A 20,322-nucleotide genomic window follows, 5' to 3' on the forward strand; every position below is an offset into this window, starting at 1 on the left:
AGCAAACTTTAATGCATGTACAAGTACCTTTGAGTGCACTGAAACAGCGATGTTGTCTTTGAAATCATATGCCTCATTGATTATATTTGCCAATATATCCAACAATTGTAATTCATTTTAAATTAATTTTTGTCAGTTCCTGGATTTTTCAGTAGGCTAATCTTCCGTTACACACAAATGTAAGACAAGTTACACAAATTATGCAACTTGCTGATAACCAGCCCGAGCCACAAAACTGTGGCTTGTGGCTTTTCCTGTTTTTGTCAACACAAGCTGAGGATCATGCAGGCACACTGAATATTTACTAAGTAGTAAACAATAAAACAGAGCTGTTATTGATTTGGAGACTAAACAAGAAGAGTTGTACACTACGTTGTGATCGGATTAGATGGCAAGCTCTTCAGTGGGTTGCCATACTCGACTTGCGGACTAGTACGTTAGTCCACTGTTCTGAATGCGGCCTAAGGCACACAGTACATTCAAAACCTGGGTACATGTACATCCAGTCATTTGTCTTACCAATGTGCCCTTCACCTGAAGTATTCTTTCTGTATCCATATATAATTTCAAGTTATCCATATAAGAAACAACATATCTGAGAAATTATTTTTTAAAATCATTTATTGCATTCACTTGGCCACAGATCAGATCAACAAATACAAATTTGACCGAAAAGTCTTGCATTGATTGGGAAAAAAGGTAAAACAATAGCTAACACAAAGACAAAATCAAACAAATGGATAATTATTTATTTAAACACATTTATATTGATAGACATTTTAAAACAACTAAGATCACATATCAAATAATGCTGTATGTTTATAAGAATTTATAATATTTTATAACAACAGAACTCTTGAATACTGTCATGTTTGCATATATATTCTAAAACACTTCATATATACCAAAATTCAGGAAATCATTAGAAATCCTGCCACTTATTAAAAATTACCAATAAAAACATCTTTTCGTTGGTCTACAAAAAACATAAGGTCAGCCATATCTGATATTGATTCTAAAGAACCTGCATGGACATACTGTATGAGCCGTCATGGCAGAGAGCAAACAGCCTCTGTAACTAGAACTGAAATATTTCTCTCAGCATACCCAGTACACGTAAATAATATATAAGGCCCTGCTACTTGACAATGTGTTAAGTACACCCAAGAATGCCAAGATTGTCTGGATTCAGCTGAAGATGGCAATTAAATAGCAGTTCATGCACTGTAGCAGAGAATGTAAGGGAACGAAAAAAAAACTGTTTTTATTGGTAATTTCAACCTTTCAAATATCATACACGTAAGGTTTTATTTGATCAGATATGTAAGGGCATTGTTTTGCAGAAAGGATCCTTTCTGTGATAATTGAAAGAGCTAGCGTTTGCTGTGGTATAAAATAATCCCACAATTTCAATCACGATTTCCTTATAGGTTTTCATGTTATTCCCCAAAAACCAGATTTTTGTCATCCAGCCAAGTCTAGCTATTGCTCATGAACACGCAATGACATTTCATGTCAGTCTACACCTAACTGACAAATGTAATTTATTAAATTGTTCTTCTCGTAGATGTATATGAAAATTCAAAATTATAAGTGACATTGGACTGGTAGGCTTTCCAAAAAAAAAAATCTATTGTAGTTGTGCACCTTGCCTGAAGACCATATTTTGAAACTGTGCAGAGTTTTAGCACATGTGCACCACACTTGACTGTCAAATACAAAGCATTCATCTGCTGCATATAGTGCACATTATCTACAGCACAATGTCATATTACAGTAGCAGAAAAAAGTGAGGTGTAACTTACATGCTATATCACCCTGACGCTAAGAGCCTTTCTTATTATGACAGCTTTAAATACTAATTAAGTAGACTCGAGGTCTTATCACATGTCAAGCATTATGAAATTCAATAATCCTGCAGAGTAAAATGCTTTTTTCAAAAAAACATGATGATAACAATTTATGCATACAATTAAATATATTAAATATATGCATACAATTAAAAATCAGTTAATATTCATCCAATGAAATGTTTTTATTTTAAAGAAACCACTAAGGGATATGTACCTTGAGGAAATATAACTCTAAATATATGTAAAATAAATTGAGAAAAAAATACAAAAAAATGTGAAAACGTATACAGGTAACTTTTTGGAATGAGATTTTCATTGTATTGAATAAAAAAAGAAATATCACCATGAGAAATAATTAAGTCTACTGAAGTTTTCCTTAAAAGACTCCATTAATGGTAAACTTACAACTACTTGTTAAGTTTAACAATTTACGATCATTCTTACTACTAAGTATGTTATGCCTATTCCTTATATTGCCATTGAATCTGATTACAAAGGGGGTCTATCTGTTTTTCAGTGTATAAAAAATTACAAGTAGTAAATCAACACTGATATTATTACACAGTAATATATAGGGTATGACACTGTAATTTAAGATTTATCAGCTTTCAAAAAGCTTCAAATTTTATAATATAGACATATACACACACACACAACACACATAAAAGAAAACACACACACAAACACATGCATAAAACCAAGTTAAAGAATGAAATGGGATTGATTAAAAAAATGTTTCATGTTTTGAAAAAGAGGTCACAATTTTTTACCTTTTTAGGGTAAACTGAGGTCAAGTTTTCACTTATGTCACCACTCATGTTGAGTTGTCTGTGTGACATTATGAACATCAGTTTTGCTTATTCAGAAGAATGCCTTGTGACTTAAGATCGCTATGACCTTCATTTCGTTACAAAAGACCCAGTATGAGAGTCACATTCAATTCCACCTTCATCTTAGTTTAAAACAACTGGTTGAATCAAAACATTCATTTAGGCACACTGTTATAACTCAACATTTTGATTTGGCACAATTTCAGTAGCTACTTGCTAAACCAAATATTATGAATGAATGTTAATGGATGACATATTTTTATTATGCAAAATTACCAAATTCTTTTTCTTTAAGTCAAAGATGGCACATAAAAAACATGATTAAAATTCTGACTGTGTGTAACAGTACTGAAAACCAATCAACTACTGACTGCACATTCCACACCATACAACATTGCTGGACCCGATATTTTAACAGATTTTTTTCTAACATATCACTACAATTTTAGGATGTCTCAAACAGTTCCAATTAAGTCCTTCCACCAAATACCTTAAAAATTATGAATTCCATATTTCTGGCTTGTTTTTTCTGCACAACTGATACATAATATACGAAAAAATAAACTGACAAAAAACTATATAAACAGACAGGCTGAAATACAGAGAAAATATTATGTCTAATTATAATTACTACTACAGCAATTCCAGTGATCTTTAAAATTGTGGACTACACTCATTGATGAATATGGCATCCCTGTATATTGAAAGAAAACAGACAAACACTAAATAGACATAAACCTGTTGTAAACTTTATGGAAAGATAATTAATAAATATGTGTACAACATTAAATCAACAAGTTTAAAATGTAAATAGATAATTTAAAGTGATAAAATTTCACTGGGCCCAACAAGAAGAACATTGTAATACTGGTTCCAATGTCTAGCCAGAGGATTTTACACTGGATTTAATATGAGATTTCAATCTTTTTTGTGGCTTATCCTCAGGCTCAATTTCCCCAGACATTTCTTCTGCAGAGGCCACATCGCCAGCAGGGAAACACGTGCATGAAATGCGTAAATTAATAAGAAACTCTGCGACCACATCCTGCCAGTAAGCCAGCAGCAACCAGCCTGGAGCGTATTCCAAGGTGATCAGACCCATGAAATCGTAATCATAATGTGTGTAATCCCACGGGCATGCGTCGAACTGGCGTAAAATGAAACCGGTGGTGAACTCCCACGAGTACGTTATGGCAATGTATATGGGGATGCGCACGTACCTTGGCACTCCATGCTTGTAGTAGAGCCACTTGTACAGATGTTCCACCAGGAAGCTGCACAGGCCGTAGATGAAAAAGGAGTAGATGGACGAGTGACCCTTCAGTGACCAGTCCTTGGTGTGGTAAAAGTCAAAGAGGGAGGTGAAGACGATTTCATCCAGGAAACCATGCATCCCATAGAAGCAGAATCTCAGCCATCCTGGTAGAGGCTTGCACTCCCCCCTAGCTCTAGCCACTGTCATGCTGACGTCTTGTTCTTTGTGTATGCTTCTGTCACTTTATGTATTACTTACAAGATAAGTGGAGCTTCAGATAATTTCTGCAGGTGCTGAAAAAGAATAAGGAATGCTGATCATTTCCAGTATATATTGATAGATAATCAAAGTGCAATATATGTTAGTCATGCATGGTTATGGTACACAGTTAAATGCATAAACCAGCAAATATAATTTCATCAAGACAAAAAAGTCACTCAAATATTGGTCCTATTTTATCTGGTTTGTTTGAAAAAACATTACAGTAACTGTTACTTAACACACAAAACAATGAAGTTTTGAAATCAGGCTGGCTCCATTTCCAAACTTTCTATGAAATACTGGAAAACAATATTCCTCCATCATATTCAATTCAAGAATATCATCCACCTTGGCTGACTGGTTTTCTTAAAGCATCTAATAGGAAGAGCTATTTCACAACAATAAATGAAAATTAACCTTTAGAAAAACCTGGCAAGTCAGTCTGGGACTCCCAACATTCTCTAAATCTTACCAATGCAAATGAATGAGGTTTGAAAGTGGCTAATTGATCTTCTCTGTACACAGGTATGTTATCTGTTACATGCATAAATATTTATAATAGAATCAGCATGATGTGGCAGACATCATAAATGAATAACACCAGTCTCATTGTGCTGTGCCATCTGCCACTTTTCTCAATAATCAATTCACCTGGGTAACAGAGACCAAACAGGCACAAACCCAATTAAATCTCGCATTATTAATCATATCCACACAAATCAAACCAGCTTATAAAAATACCACCCACAGTGAAATATTATAATTGCTTTTGAAAAAAAAAAATGAAATCTTTTACTTTTCCTGCTCACTGTCTATCGAGGTTAACAATTTGATATGTGAAAGACCATATAGTTTGCCATGTGGATTGAAAAAAACTTCAAAGGTGTTTGCCTTGATCACAGTTCCAAAAAATCTAGAAATTTAAGAAAAATTGCACCATGCTGGAAGCTAGTACCAGAAAGGTGGTTAACCATCTGTCTACATGCAACAGAAGGCAGCATCATACATGCACTATTCCTTGGAATCATTCATAATCTACTGGCTAAAAGGGATGACAACTATTTGTATGAGATTCATATTTCACAATAAATTTATGCATTTAAACAACTCAAAGAAATATAATAAGTTCAATTTTATCACCAAAACAGTGGTAATTGCAGTTATTTTGGAATCTGTGCTTGCCATCAGACCAGAAAGGCCTTCATAGATGGCCATATATCTATAATAATCTCTTAAGAGACTATTACAAAAATACATTGATTAACTGAATGTTGGAATGGATTCATTAGCCATTGTAAGCATGGGAAAATCAACATTTACCCCAGGAAAATCCTTGACCGCAATGAACAGTTGTTATCCCTTTAATTTGAGCTTGCCTACTGCAGTAAACTAGAATTGATTATCTATATTTGTTTGCACAATATTACTTAGTTATATTTAGGGTATTTCTCACAGAATTGGAAATCCATTCAATTTTCATGACCCTCAAACAATAGAGTAAATTGGCATGCCTTCATACTAGAGCTGGCCTCCAGACAACAAGGCAAAGCCACTGGCAAGTACTACTAGTATTACACTACATGAATGCCAGAAATGCCAAATGAAACAAATATACTGAGGTTTAGGCCAACAATAATGAAAACTGCCCAGACAGACACCACTTTGAATTTTATTAAATTACCATATCCATCTACTTTGATGCACATATAAGCCAAAATCTTTAAAATCATGTCAAACTTTTCCAAAAAAGAAAAAATAAAAAAAACAATCTCATAAAATTTTCCTGAATATCTACAGGAAGGTGTGATGTATGATTTATTTAATCATAATCAATTCTTATACACTAGGGAATTGAAGTTTATTACATTCATACTCCATTCAATCTGAAATTACAGGAAGAGCAGACACATCCAGAAGTGTAACACAGTAGTCTTATTAATCAGATACTAGGCAATTTTATAAACTAGCATCCTGTGTACATCATAATGCCACTTGCCTTGATAAGCAATAATACAGTAGGTAGGCAGGATTATCTGAAGCAATGATTTATCTATTTACCAATCCACAAATATATCAAGAGCTAGTCTTAGACATTTTTATATGTTTGTTTTTCTTCAGATACTGTTTAATGGATGGTGTGACAATGAATATATCATAATCGTTGATTGCATTATAAGTCTACTACAATGAGCACTCAATTATGATAATGGGAAAGCTGCACTGAAAAGATTTTGAGGAAGTTTTATGAGTTAATCAGACACGTGCAACAAACAATACTAGTAGTAGTGTTCATATAGTAACATTTCACTTTTATCTTCAAAAATTTGTTCTAATTTTTTCATATGAGATAATCCCCCTTAGTATTTCTTTAAGCTATGCATGCTTGGTCATGGTCATTGACAAAGATTTGACTAGAATTCATATCGTATGTTACTTTAAACTGAGATAAACTCTTGTTCTCAATCTCACTTCACATACAGATGACAATCCATAATAAATGGGGAGCTTCACGGATCACACTAAATAATATGAATGTTTCATGCAACTTGGGAAAATAAAAAGTGGCTTTTCACGTGTAACAAAAATATACCATAACAGACCTGCCTGATCTAGTATCCAGACGAGACGTTAAGAGGAAGGTAAGTATTTTCTCTCTATCATACGGAATTTTCATATCCAACATTGGTAATATATACATAAATATTGTAAACATAAATTTAAATCTGAAATAAAAAATGGGTTCTCTCAACTTCTCTGGCATTTCTTCCTAAGACGCAATCTTGCAGAAAACAAAAAAAAAGTGTACTGTGTCTGCAGCTGTGTAGATACTTCAGATGAATAATAAAATAGTTTCTTGGCTCCTTTCACGAACTTTTAGTGAAATTATGCACAGGCTACAGTAACTTACCAGAATATTACACAAAATGCACCGCGATGAAGCGAAAATGAAACAGCACGAAAATGTCTCAGCTCTCTCTCACTTGTTTTGACTGGAAGTATGGAAATCGATCAATTCGCGCATGCGCCTTGAGGCTTAACAATATGTCTGCGCCCATGAAAACTTGGCGGTAGAGGAGAGCATTCAAAAAATACTTCGTGCTTTTACCTATTAGTACGTAAACACAACCATTTAAGATGAATGAGGATAAAATGATTAAGCTGCAGCAACAAATGAGGGAAAATCAGCTGGAATTTTCCGATTTTCTCAAAGATTTAGACACCTGGGAAGCGGACATAAAAAAGAAAGAGGAGCAACTGAAGAGTGCACCTGTTGAAGAACAGGTTTGTAGAAAATGCAAAAGAAGAGTTAATTATTTATCGTGGCCCCTTTCAGAAAAGTGCACATATTATCAAGCAAAAGGTCGTGTATTGATATTGTGAAATGCTAATATATCTAAAGCAAATTATGCCGCACTGTACTGTCTACTGTAGCTGATTGCTTTATGGAAATGAATGAAAGAAGTGCATCATTTTTCCTGACATGTACCTACATAGGCAGTAATTTTGCAAACTGACAACGATTAAAAATTTCAATATTTTAATATTTTAAAACCCACTGTGTGTGTCATATAAGATTGCTTTTGCAATCCTTAACTTTAAATGAATGTAATTTTTAATGTAGACAAACTCATTTTATTCAGAAACTTCCTCCAGTCAGGAACAGTCTAGAGGTAAAAAAGAAAAAGCGAAGAAAGAAGAAAAAAGCTGACACCGAGACCAAAACAGGAGAAGATAAGAAAAGTGGCAGAATAAGTGGCTATGATTTCAGAGCCTGGGATAAATTTGATGTTGTAAGGATAGATGTTGTGTCAGCTATTTCAAGGATCTAGGGCATTTCCCCATCAATAATAACTAAATGTAAAAGCAAAATTTGTGAAATGGTTAACAGTTATACCATGTTACTAACATGATGTACTCTGTACTGTACAACTTTTGTTTACATAAGATTTATACTGAAAATCACCTTGTGGTTGTGCACAGAGGAGAAAGCTTATCATTTTGTATGGAAAGAACAAAAGTAAAAAAAAATTAACCAGAAATTGCATTTAGATTTTTTTTCTTTTTGAATGAATGAAACTTATCTTTAATGCTTTCATATGTTTAACTAAGGTGTTTTATGTCAAAAATTGTTTCCTGTGGTTTAAGCACATATTACCATGAGAGTAGTAGATCAATTTTTTTTCCATGTTGATTAATTTAGTTAATCTGGCCTTAACTTAAAGGGATAATAACTTTTCGTATGAAATCTGTATTTCACAATAAAAACATTGTGAATAGCTCATAAAAATATAATATATTCTGTTTTCCCACAAAAACGGCTGTTATAGCTATTATTCTGATATCTGAGCTTGTCTTTAGACCACGTGACCTCCATTGATGGCTATACTCTGTTAAAATCTCTTAAGAGACAAAAAACTTTTTAGAAAAAAACCAGGGACTAACTTTGAATGTAAAAATGGATTCATTAACCATTGGTAAGTATGGGAAAATTGTTGTTTACTCCAGGAAAATTCATTTTTTGGCCGAAACGAAGAGTTGTTATCACTTTAATGTAATTGAGAGGGATACCCAAATTACTTTGAGAAGCATGGAGTGGTAAATTGTTTAGTAACCTTTCCTTTTACTTCTGCAGGATAAAGCCTTGGAGGAGATTGATTCACGTCCCGATAAATCTTCATCTTCTTCTGAATATGAAACAGATGAGGAGTGGGAGATGGAACGCAAGAGAAAAATGGCTGTTTTGGAGAAAGAAAAGGCAATTCTTTGTATTATTTATTTATATTGAATATTAAGTCATCAAACCTCAGAAAATTTCAAAAGGTATGTTATGCATTAAGAATAAAGCAGTATTTTTTCTTCAGTCAACAGTTGGTATTGAAATTCTTTTAATACTCAAACTGGATCCCTGATCCTTTTAAATATTATGTAAGAAGAATTTTTTCCTCTGCCAGGGAAATCAACTGTTCAAAGAAGGCAAATATGAGGAGGCTGTCCAGTGCTATACAATGGGAATGAATGCTGACCACGAGAATGCTGTTCTGCCTGCTAATAGAGCCATGGCATTGCTCAAGTTGGAAAAGTATGTGTTGACTAGTATCTCTGGCTCATTAATTTAATAAACTCACCAGTACATACATATAACACTGCAAATAAAGATGTGCAAAGATGGATGGAACTTCCCTCGTGGTCGAGTTTTATTGCTTTGCGAAATGATCAATGTATTACCTAAGCTGTTTAAGCCTACATCATACATTTCTTTTTTCACAAAGATAAAACGCAAACCTCCCAGGTTCTTGGTCTTCAAAGTTGACAGTAACTTAGGGTCTCATAACAGCAAATTTTACTCTGAGAAAATGCCCTCCAGGGAAGAAAAGAGCCATCGTCTTGTAGGCAGCCTTACCCATGACTGTACTGTTATCTATCCAGTGTTCATTATTTTCTTTTTGTTATTTCCAGATATGCAGCAGCAGAAGTGGACTGCACCTCATCACTTTCTTTAGACCCCACCTATATCAAGGCCTTCCACAGGAGGGGTACAGCCAGGACGGCACTCGGAAAACTCCAAGATGCCAAGCATGACTTCCAGCAAGTGTTGAAATTAGAACCTAACAACAAACAAGCTTCTTCTGAATTAAATAAGATAGAAGAGGTATGATATGGTTGAAATATCATTTATTATCATGTTAACAGCGAATTTCATTTTTCAGATACATTTTCTTGTTTATACAGCCTGTAAGTATAATTTGCAATTGACAGTTTAAAATGCAGAAAACCTGTTACATTAATTGCATTTAAATGTTTTAGTGTTTGCGCAGTATAAGTTAAGATTTGTTTTATTTTTGTCAAATCAGTTGATTGCAAAAACAATGTTGATTGACAATTATGCAGAATACATTAAAAATAGTTCAATTATATCCATTTCAGATTTTAAATCCCAAACCCTCCCCTTCCATATCTGCTGCCACGCCAGGTACTGTGAAACCTGTATACAAGCCACCAGGTCAGAGATCAAAGGTTAGGGTCAAGGTCTTTATAATCTGTAGAAAGTTAGCCAAGTTTTATACACGTTTTGAAAGTGTCCTTGCTGTTTTTTTTTTTTTTTTTTTTTTTTTTTTGAAATCTCTAATGCGCTTTTAAATATTTCAAACCTTTTGATGTCCATGAATATTTACAAATGGTAAAAAATTATGTCTGTTTAGAAACCCCTCAAGAGGATTGAAATTGAAGAGATAGGTGCAGACGAAGAAGCTCGAAAGATTGAAGCATCAATTGCAAGTATACAGGCAACCCAAAGTGAAGGAAAAAGGAAAGTTTTGGAAGGAGATGCTAAATTGTTTGAAAAATTCACATCTGCCACCAGGCTTGAAGAAGAAAAGTCATCAGTATTATCTCATAATGGTTCATTAAAATCTAATGATTTGAAAGATACTGAACACAGGCACAACTTGAGCAAATCTCCAACTGAGCTGAGTCCTAGAAAGGAAACGAGACAAAGTCCCAGACAAAATAAAAACATTACTCAAAGCAGCAGTACACCAAGTACAGTGGATGGGAAATTGACATCCTTTCAGTTTCAAGCTGAATGGAAAAGACTTAAAAATGATAATGCAGCTTTCTTTGATTATATTAAGGTGGGATTGAGATTTATTTACACTTAATGATTTGTTCAAGCTAATAATAGTAATGATTGTGACTTTTCAGAATTACTTTTTTTCAAAGAAAAATAGGGAAAGGGTATTAATTAAAGTTTGTAAGTTAAAGGTATTTACATTCATGCAGCTTTGCTCAGTTTTGAATAGTTTGCATGTAAAATCTTGTTTTTTCACATCTTCAGCAAGTTGATCCGGCTAAGTATCCACAGCTGTTTGGGCAGTCACTGGAGGCAGATATGTTGATGAAAATGCTGACAGTTTTTGCAGAATTCTTCAATAAGTATGATGTTGTTTTATACCGCTCCCTGGGTCTGACTTTATGAAACTTGTGTCAAAGTTCAGTGACAGTTTCTAAAACCATCTGCTGCATTTTAATCGGTTCTGATTGGTTATTGTAAAGAGTAAACTTAAAAGTTATGAATCATGTGGTTTGCCCTTCATTTCCTCTTTTAAAATTTTTAAGTATTATTTATTGAACTAAAAGAGGAAAACATTAGGATAGTAATGATTTCTTTTTTTTTCTCAGAGAATTGAATCTTTTCCATCACCTTAAAGGCCTTAGTGAAGTAAAGAGATTTGATATGGCAACAATGTTTATGTCACCCAAAGAAAAGAAAGGTAAGAGAATTATAGTTTCACACCCGACATTGATTTCAGCCATCTCTATGTACTCATTGTCGCCTTTTGTCAGTGAAATGCACACCTGTTATTAAGTTAAATCCCAGTAAGAAATGTCACATATTTTCAATTCAACTCAGATTTTTACGTTTCTGCATGGGAGACCACATTTGTCCTAAAAATGCCCTTTATTGATGCATTGAAAGACATTTTTTCAGATCAATAGCAAAATTTCAATAATTACACTTTCACTGAATAAACAACTTTAAGCCATTCTTTATTCATTTTTTTTTTTTTTTTAGTTACTGCTGAATTATTTGAGTATATGAAATCCCAGGGAACTGCAAGTAAAGAAGAGATTGAAAAGCTAGCCAAAAAGTATCATCTATGACAGAAGAACCCCAGATCTAAAGTAGCTGGGAGTCGACGCAACTAGCAAGTGATTGTGACAGTTGAGAAATTGAAGGCAATTTTGTCTGTTGAGACTGTGCTGTGTGTCCAGTGAAGCAGTTACTTTTACCCTGCAGTAAAAGAATGACAATATACTGTCACTTCATTACATCAGCTTCTCCAAACCTTTTTTCCACCTCTGCCACAGGAGTAGGTTACTTTTTTCATCAAGATATCTCAAAAAGGTCAGTGTAAATGAGGGTGAAATTTGCAGGATAGACTGAGATGAAGCAGTTTCGACTGAATCCAGTTCTAATATCTGTTCATAAGTGCCCTTTTCCTTGGAGGAACTCTGGGCTTCTTTTTTTTTTTTTTAAATGATGTTACCAGTAACCAATGGAATCTACTGCAACAGAAGTTAATATGATGCTCATTATTTAAATGCATCTTTATTAACAAGCTTTAATTGTATGGAATTGTAATACTGCTGCACACTGGACCTGTACTCCAGTTACTTTATACCCATTTTTACTGTGATTCAAATGATAACACGTATATCCCATCTGCATAATTTTTTTTCACTTCATGGAATACATTGTAGATTAGAACTATTGTGTAAGATAGAGATGGGAGTCATAGGATTCATTTTTACACAATATGGTAAAATTTGTATGTAAATGCAGGCCAAAGAGCACCACTGTGTTGTGATAAGTGTTGTATTTTTAAAATAAAACTATGAAAAAGCTACAAAAATATGGATATAAAAGATATAAAAAAAATATATTATTCAATTTTTTAATCAGATGTATCTTTAATACATAACAGCAGCATTTTTGCAAGCGCTAGTGGTTATAACAGTACACAAACCAATACCCTAACAACAGCATTTCCTCATTCCAAGATGATGTATCTGTCGAAAACAGGTTGCAATTGAAATAAGTATTGCATAATGAAATAATGTGCTAAAAGGTGCTTCTCCATGTTGAAAGCGAACTTACATATTCAAATGTGTGCTTTTTGATACCCCCGAGTGAGCAAAATATGACAGCGTTAAGTTATAGCATAATGTACCGACACATTCATTTTGCTCTCATACGTCCATTTTAACACTGCCCCAACGTCAATTAAGAAACCAAATTACATATTATATTATAACTTAATATGAAATTATTTCACGATCATCATGGTCGTCTTTCAAAAGACTCAGAAGTCTTCACCAAAGTGTGCCTATAGTTTGTACAGAGCGCCATCTATCCAGACTTGAAGAGCAGGATGGCAACTTGTCCCAGATAGAAGTAGATGAAATGCCTGGTTTCGTGTGTAACATAACTGCCAAAGTTACGTCCCACAATGGCGTGCCAAGTAGGGTTGTATTTCTTATCAAACTCTTTCTTGATGTAGGCGGCAATGTCCTTCTCGATGTTGAACTTCTCCAGGGCTTGCATGGCACAATCTACGGCGTCTTGCTGCATATCTTCTGCCATGTCAGCGTTCTTTATTACTGCCTTTTTGTCACTCATGATTCTGAGGAAAAAAGAGAATGAAAAAAAGTTTTTCAAAAATAAATAAATAAATAGATAAATACAGATTGATCAGATTCCGCCAAAAATTTTGAATTGTATTTTTTTTTTTATTTCATGCCTTGAAAAGTCTTCCAAAAATAACTTTCATCAAAGCCCTAGGGAAAAATTTGGCTGAAAAATGGATTTCATGTTATGAGTGACAGTTTACGCTAGTCCATGTAATGGCACTTTTTATAATGTTTATATTCATTCAAATTAATGACAAAAATTTTAAAGAACAAGATAATTAAAGTTGAAGTACCACATATCGCATATCGCTGGGGACACACCCTAAAGACAAATTACACTACTGTATTAAGTGGTAGAACGGGTTATAATGTGGGTACACCCAAGGACGTTCAATTTGCGTTCATGGTACACTCTAATATAAGTGCTATTTATCACTCTGCAGGGGATTGCACAGTCTAATAAGTACTCTGCTAACTTTAAAAAAGTACCAGTCTAATCTCAACAGACAGCGCTCTCCATCGTTTGTTCAGTAACGTTTATAGGCCTATGAAAACACTGCCACATAAAGTCAAGCTCTTTACACACAATGTAAAAATCCAATTTTTGAAAAAGTTGCTACAGAGGCTTCCATCAAAAGTTCCACTTACAGGCCCGTAGCCAGGGGGGTTCGAGGGGTTCGAAAGAACCACCCTTTTTGCTGGGAAAAGGTCCACTGGGTAAAATTTGACCTATTGTACTTGAGGATTTTATGTTAAAAGGTCCACTTTTTCAGAAAACGAACCCCCCTCTGAAATTGCTGGCTACGGGCTTGACTTAAGTGTCGAATAAAAAAAATCAACAGTTCGCGGTAAGAGCAATGCCAGAATTGTTACGACTGCCGTAATTTAAAATATTTTCCAAAGTAAAAGAGCCATCTCGTGTCTTAAGGTTGTCTGTCTGTCTGTATGCATACAATAAGTAAGAATAGATAGATACAAGATGAAAATGCACGACGTGGTTATATAGATGCTTTCCATACAAATTATAGCCTATAGATGTGTAAACATACTAAATTAATGTAAAGCGAATACATTACCTTGTTTACTAACTGTAGATCAACAGCAAACTCTCCACTGTCGTTGTGCTTGTCTTTTCTCTGCAAAGATATCATTAATTTTTGGTTCCTTAAATAAAGCATCACGTTGAATTAATTGCTTTTCCCGCCTGCATTTATGCCGCCCATTAGTGAGACTTTTGGTTGGCCATTAAACAGCATCTTGAGTAAGCATTTAGCAAGAAAAAACAAAACATTTTTATTATAACAACAAAACACATGCACATTTTAAGCAAGTGCAAAGGGAACAAGGACCTACTGAGACATCTCTGATGAGACTCGATATCTGTTGACAACATAACTGTCGTGTATAGCCTGTCTTGCCAGTGTTGGCGGGATTTTTAACCGCGACCACACCTCGATGTTGATTTCAAGTTCATGAAAAATGGCCGTCTTGCATAGACGAGAAAGCATGCCTCCTTAATTAATAATCTTTAAATATATAAAGTGAAAAATGGAAACAAAGAATATTTGAGAAATAATATAAATTGATAGTCTAACGTATTTACCCATCTATTTTGGTCGAAGTCGAAAGTCACCTCTATAGCATCATATAGATATAGTACATACCTCTCTATATGCTTAATAAAATTTTGATAAACTTTTTAAGTGTATTAATTACATCCACTAGTTATCATTCAGGTGTGGATTCCTTACGTCCGTACATACGGTGTATAAAATGCTCTAATCGACGTGAAAAAGATAAAGACCTAAATATGTATATCCTAAATAAAGAGACAATGTCAGTAATTATAAAGGCAGAGGGGTAGGTTAGCCTTATGTAGGTAGAGGGAATGGGATTAAAAAGGTTTATATAAAAGTTTTACCTTGAATAAGCTCTTAAACTTTCCTTGTGAGTCCGCCGTAGTAAGAACTCAGCAGGTCCGCCACTCTTTTGACCACGTTTTATTCACAAAGTGTTCAGCAATATGATTGGTCGAATTTATGTGAATGGTTTTTGTGAACTGGCCCAAGTCATTTGCTTGGAAAATAACTACTCACCTATGATTATATAAGATTCATGTGTAATCATTTGCATGACAATTAAGGTGACACCCATGATAAATTAGATTATTTAAGGACACCATGTAAATGTAAAATTGATTTTTTAAAGATTTTGCTTTTTATCAACACTTACAGTTTTGTCAAGGTACAGGGCGACAATTAATATCACAAAAACGTCATTAAAACGGACTTTTGTCGCATTTCAACCCCAGTGTACCTTTGTTCCACATTAAAGATGTAAAATTAGCTTCCCTGATTAGATCAGGGATAGCCTCTAAGCCCGTTAAACCAACGGAGTGCGTAAGACCATGATAAAAAGAAATAATTTATTTATCTCACGAAATAAATGCTTTCCTGGGTAAGCAGCATCGCTGATTGAGTTTTAGCCATCCTTGGCCGACCAACTACTGAGATTTTTGGTCGATTATAGTAAGGTAGTCGTGAGCTTCATATATAATTGTTGAGTTTGATTAATTTACATAAAATAGCACGCGTCCTGTGATGTGTAAAAATTTGACGCCTTGAGATGTGGTTATGCAAATAAATGGCTTGATAAAATCGCGTTTATTATGCATGCGGCTATATAACGCATTAACACCGCTTGGCCTTGATGAAAACTTGGCCAGTTATAAGTATAGTTGACTGAAACGAGAATACGTATACAGGCAAGTGTATCAAGATGGTGACATTTTAAATTTATGGCGATTCAGATAATTACCCCAAATGCGTCTCCTGCATAATCCAGTGAAGCACATTCAGGTGTTGATATTGTCGAGGGGGGGTCCACGTTTTGGCCCCCGAAAGGATTTTAACTAGCCAGCAAGTATAGATTTCACCTATCAAGATTATCTATACTGTAAACCTGATCATATTTAATAATTTCTTCGAGTTGCACTTATGAAGTTTTGGGATAATCTGAAATCAACGAAAAGACACGTGGAAGTCTGCTTTGTGTGAGTCATCATTAACATAAACAACAGGAACATAAATGGTTGGAAAACATGCTGAATGTACACGTAGGAGTTCTGCTAAGGAGTTTGATATTGGGTAGTGACTTCATGTGCATCTCAGACAGAAGATAGTTGAAGCATTCGGAATTAAGTACATACAAGTACATTTAAAAATTAGATAAAGGACAGGCACGCTCTGTAGCGCAGAGAGAAAGTTGTGATGGAAGATCTTCAAATCAAACTCATCGCAGTCGACTATCTTTTACATGTAAGAACTACCATATGTAATGTGATAATTTCCATGTATAAACCATGAACACCTTTTGTACTTTAGTAGGGCAGTTGATGTTCTTATTCTAACGCCTGGGTTTGCTTAGAGTGATCTCACAGGAGGAGTTAAGGACGTTCTGCATTAAAAAAAGACACGCGCACCTGCACGTTCAACAGAGAAATGCATCACATAATAATCCGCACGACTCGGGGCAGGCCTCGCATCCCCGTCACGTTCATTAGTCAACTTCTTCGTGTATTCGCTGTGACCATGCTGTGTGTTCTGTTAATCGGAGTGGCAAAATATTATCTAGGTATCACACCGCCAGTGTACGAATATAGCACAAAACAGTACATAAACGTTACGAACTTCGAAATGCCTTATGTTAAAATGAAGGGAAAAGTTGGGGACATAGTTAAGACGTCTCATACATTAGGCGTCGCGCAACAGCACAAAGAATATACGAATTTAAAGAAAATATCTCTTGCTATTGGTGAAAAATATACACACGGTTATTTTCAGGAACTAGAAAGCCTGTGGAAATACGTAGACCGTTACGCTGTGAATGTCAGCGAGCTCACGTTCAACGCGAGCACGCATGTGTATGAGGCTCACGGCAAACCCTTCTTATGGCTGTACTGGGATGGACCGCATATGCCTGCTTACATACGACTGTGTATACTCACAATCGTTTGCCATAACTTCGAAGATTTTAACATCAAACTTTTAAACGACGCCGAATTCTCAAAAAGCGTTCCAGATTTACATCCCTTCTTTAAGTCGCTTACCCCAAATCATAAGGCGGATTATTTTCGCGCCAGCATCCTTTGCCAATACGGGGGGACGTATCTTGATGTCGATACGCTTAGTTTTAAATCTGTAAGAGAAATGCATGAAAGACTGACTGATTATGACTTTACAGCGTGTGGCAACAATGTATACTCCTATTATACTTCCAACATTGGACCCATTCGTGCACGGACAGTTTTAGCGCAAAAATGGATATCGGAAATTCATCGGCTTATGAACAGTACGGCATCCTTTGGAAGAGTTTTAAAATACGGAAACGATCCGTTCACACGAAGCCGTTTAGCAATTGAGATATTCTCACCTATATTGAAAGATCTTTTGAAGAATAAACAATTAAAGTTATATTATTATGATGCGTCAAAAACTTGGGGTCAGTTTGACCAGAACGCCATCATGTCAACTTCGCGAGATCTGGTGCGAGATTTGAAAGAAACGGACCTTTTAGTGCTCCAAAATGATCTGTATCCAAAGGAACTGAAAACACATACGGCAACACAGGTTTTAAATGCAACTTTTGGATTGTCCAAACTATTAAGGCATTCTTTGAGCACATGTAGGAACAAACGCGTGACTTAAAGAAATCTTTAAATGAAGATGCAGGAAAGTATAGTCATATGTTGCTGTTCATAAAAAAATTACTTGGAAATCATACTCAAAGCAACGTTATGGTCACATATGTCAATCCAACGTGGTTTCCACTTGCCTTTTGAAGATTTGCATGGGAATTGCATTCAAATTAATGATGTGCCTTTTTTGCCACGTTGAAGTCAACGTGGGAGTAAAACGAAGTCCCCACTTTTCCAGATGTGCGTGGGAAGCGTATTCAAAGTAACGTGACATTATGGAAAAGCTCCATCCAACGAGAGGACGATAATGTTGTGCATTAACGTTTAAATTGTGATGTCTACTTGATTCTGTTAGTTGCGCTGCCTTGGTTTATCTTGTAATACATGTAACACCACATTTATATCGCATTTCCGCTACATGGCTATATTTTCCAGTATCAGGCTGAACGCTCGAATTTTATTAACACAGATTTTTAAGGGAAGCTTTGAAATGTTTTCTCAACTGATGTGAAATGTCCTAACTATAATTGCAGTGATGACACTGTTCAGAGGAAAGTGTGTGTGTGTGTGTGTGTGTGAGAGAGAGAGAGAGAGAGAGAGTTGACAATGGATTGGAAAGTGAGCGTACGCGAACATAATGGGTATAAAGAAAAACGTGCATGTTTATTGGCATTGTTCTGCTATTTCTCATCGTTAAATGTTCAGCACTGCACGTGGCCCTGTCAAAAGTGATAACAGCCATGCATTTCTGCAATATTTTGTGTGTTTGAACAACGTGAGCATGAGACACCGCCAATATGTGTTGTATGGAAAAAATTGTATCAGTTCGTGCATTTATTTATTTATGTTATGTATTTTTGTAAACGGGAAATATGTAACTTGTCCTAGTGTGTGACTGAACAAAGAAAATGATTCATGTAAAACTAGCCCCGATGTGGGTCCATTTAGCAAGACTACATGGAATTTAAACCGAATGCGGTTGTTTCAATAACAAAATGAAATTGTTAACATGGCTGGTGTGAATTATAACAGAAATATTAAAGTTGGCAGCAAAAAAAAAAAAAAAAAAAAAAAAAAAAATGTCACAAGTTATCTGTTTCTAGAAGCATTTATCCAGTGAGATATAAATATTATAAAAAATTATGTATCATTTTGAAGACTTTCACAAAAATGTAAATAAAGATCTTAATAAATTTAAGACTGGGAATGTTTATTAAATGCATTCAATTGAATTTACTCTCTATATGAACTGGAAGTAATATTAACTGTATACTTGGCAACTTCTTTATTATTTAAACAATATGTACTTTTTACAAGCAAGCAATAAACGCAGATCCCCGTCAAGGCAACTCAGTTCTCATTATTATCCTTAATTATTAGTTAATCGATTAATTGAATCATAATTAGTTCATTAATTGATTACCTAAAAAATTAATTAACTACCAACATAGCACATTACCGACCTATCCTGCGTGCGGGTCAGTTGTGGGTGTATCATGCCCTCAAAAATGATAAAGCATTATACACCTGTCTGTCTGATGTTTGGAACATCTATTTGTGAAATATGGTGTATTCTTCGCTCTGTAAGTGACACTTGAAGGAAAAATACTCATGGGACTTGAGAAAGTGTTTTTTCACATAGATACAAGGGGAAATGAATTTAAATCAAACCCGCTGAGCTCTGCGTCAAAGGTTAAAGCATGACGAAAAAAAAGGTTGATGAATTCCTGACAACGAACAACCAAGCATACTACTTATAGCATCTCAATGCATTGATATGTCAAGTGTTGTTTGGATGGGCTTTTATATATTCCTGTAAGTGAACCGTATAGGCCAATGGCACATTCACCTGAAGTAGGTCGAAAACACATCATATGGAATGGCGCACGTATACTACACTATCCGGGACTTGAAGCACGATTGCCTACTATCCAAGACTGGGATGTAGCAGATGATGTTATATTTGTCACTTCTTTTCCAAAAGCTGGTGGGTATTCTCACGAGATCCATTGGCTTTATACTGTTAAATATTTTATATCGAAAGGTACTTCCAAAAGAAGGAAAATTGAATACGCTCTCCAGGGAAGCTAAACCTGAATACGAAAGATACAAGAAATACGGTGTTACAGATTTCATTTTCTTAAAGGATTTGCCCATCTTTTCTTAAAATTGATACAAATCTTTGCAGTTTTCCTGTAAATGTTTAGGTTAAAAACTTTGAGGCGTCTTGCGGCG

At 35.0% G+C, this 20,322-nt stretch overlaps 3 protein-coding genes across 4 annotated transcripts; 1 reads left to right on the top strand and 2 right to left on the bottom strand.

Annotated features, from left to right (window-relative positions):
• Positions 1-603: 603 nt before the first annotated feature.
• Positions 604-7,219, bottom strand: LOC147761065 (transmembrane protein 229A-like). Its single transcript, XM_087016297.1, has 2 exons — positions 7,108-7,219; positions 604-4,231 (listed from the first exon to the last, which is right to left on the bottom strand). Exon 2 carries the CDS (start codon positions 4,143-4,145, stop codon positions 3,564-3,566), a length of 582 nt encoding a protein of 193 aa, XP_086872423.1. The 5' UTR covers positions 4,146-4,231; positions 7,108-7,219; the 3' UTR covers positions 604-3,563.
• LOC106151333 (RNA polymerase II-associated protein 3) lies at positions 7,212-13,235 on the top strand. Its single transcript, XM_013524553.2, has 10 exons — positions 7,212-7,481; positions 7,841-7,990; positions 8,833-8,955; positions 9,152-9,279; positions 9,657-9,849; positions 10,125-10,214; positions 10,400-10,831; positions 11,035-11,132; positions 11,379-11,470; positions 11,773-13,235. Exons 1-10 carry the CDS (start codon positions 7,335-7,337, stop codon positions 11,859-11,861), a joined length of 1,542 nt encoding a protein of 513 aa, XP_013380007.2. The 5' UTR covers positions 7,212-7,334; the 3' UTR covers positions 11,862-13,235.
• LOC106151334 (dynein light chain 1, cytoplasmic) lies at positions 12,642-15,466 on the bottom strand. Of its 2 annotated transcripts, XM_087016299.1 has the most exons (4): positions 15,313-15,450; positions 14,745-14,878; positions 14,468-14,527; positions 12,642-13,384 (listed from the first exon to the last, which is right to left on the bottom strand). In XM_087016299.1, the coding sequence occupies exon 4, from the start codon at positions 13,378-13,380 to the stop codon at positions 13,111-13,113; it is 270 nt and encodes an 89-aa protein (XP_086872425.1). In that variant the 5' UTR covers positions 13,381-13,384; positions 14,468-14,527; positions 14,745-14,878; positions 15,313-15,450; the 3' UTR covers positions 12,642-13,110. The 2 variants fall into 2 exon arrangements, with proteins under 2 accessions (XP_086872425.1, XP_086872424.1); XM_087016298.1 differs by lacking the exon at positions 14,745-14,878 and having other exon boundaries at positions 15,313-15,466.
• Between the last annotated feature and the right edge of the window lie 4,856 nt (positions 15,467-20,322).

This window comes from Lingula anatina, chromosome 6 (assembly GCF_051362555.1).
Source record: "Lingula anatina isolate TDL-2025a chromosome 6, LinAna3.0, whole genome shotgun sequence".
NCBI lineage: Eukaryota > Metazoa > Brachiopoda > Lingulata > Lingulida > Lingulidae > Lingula > Lingula anatina.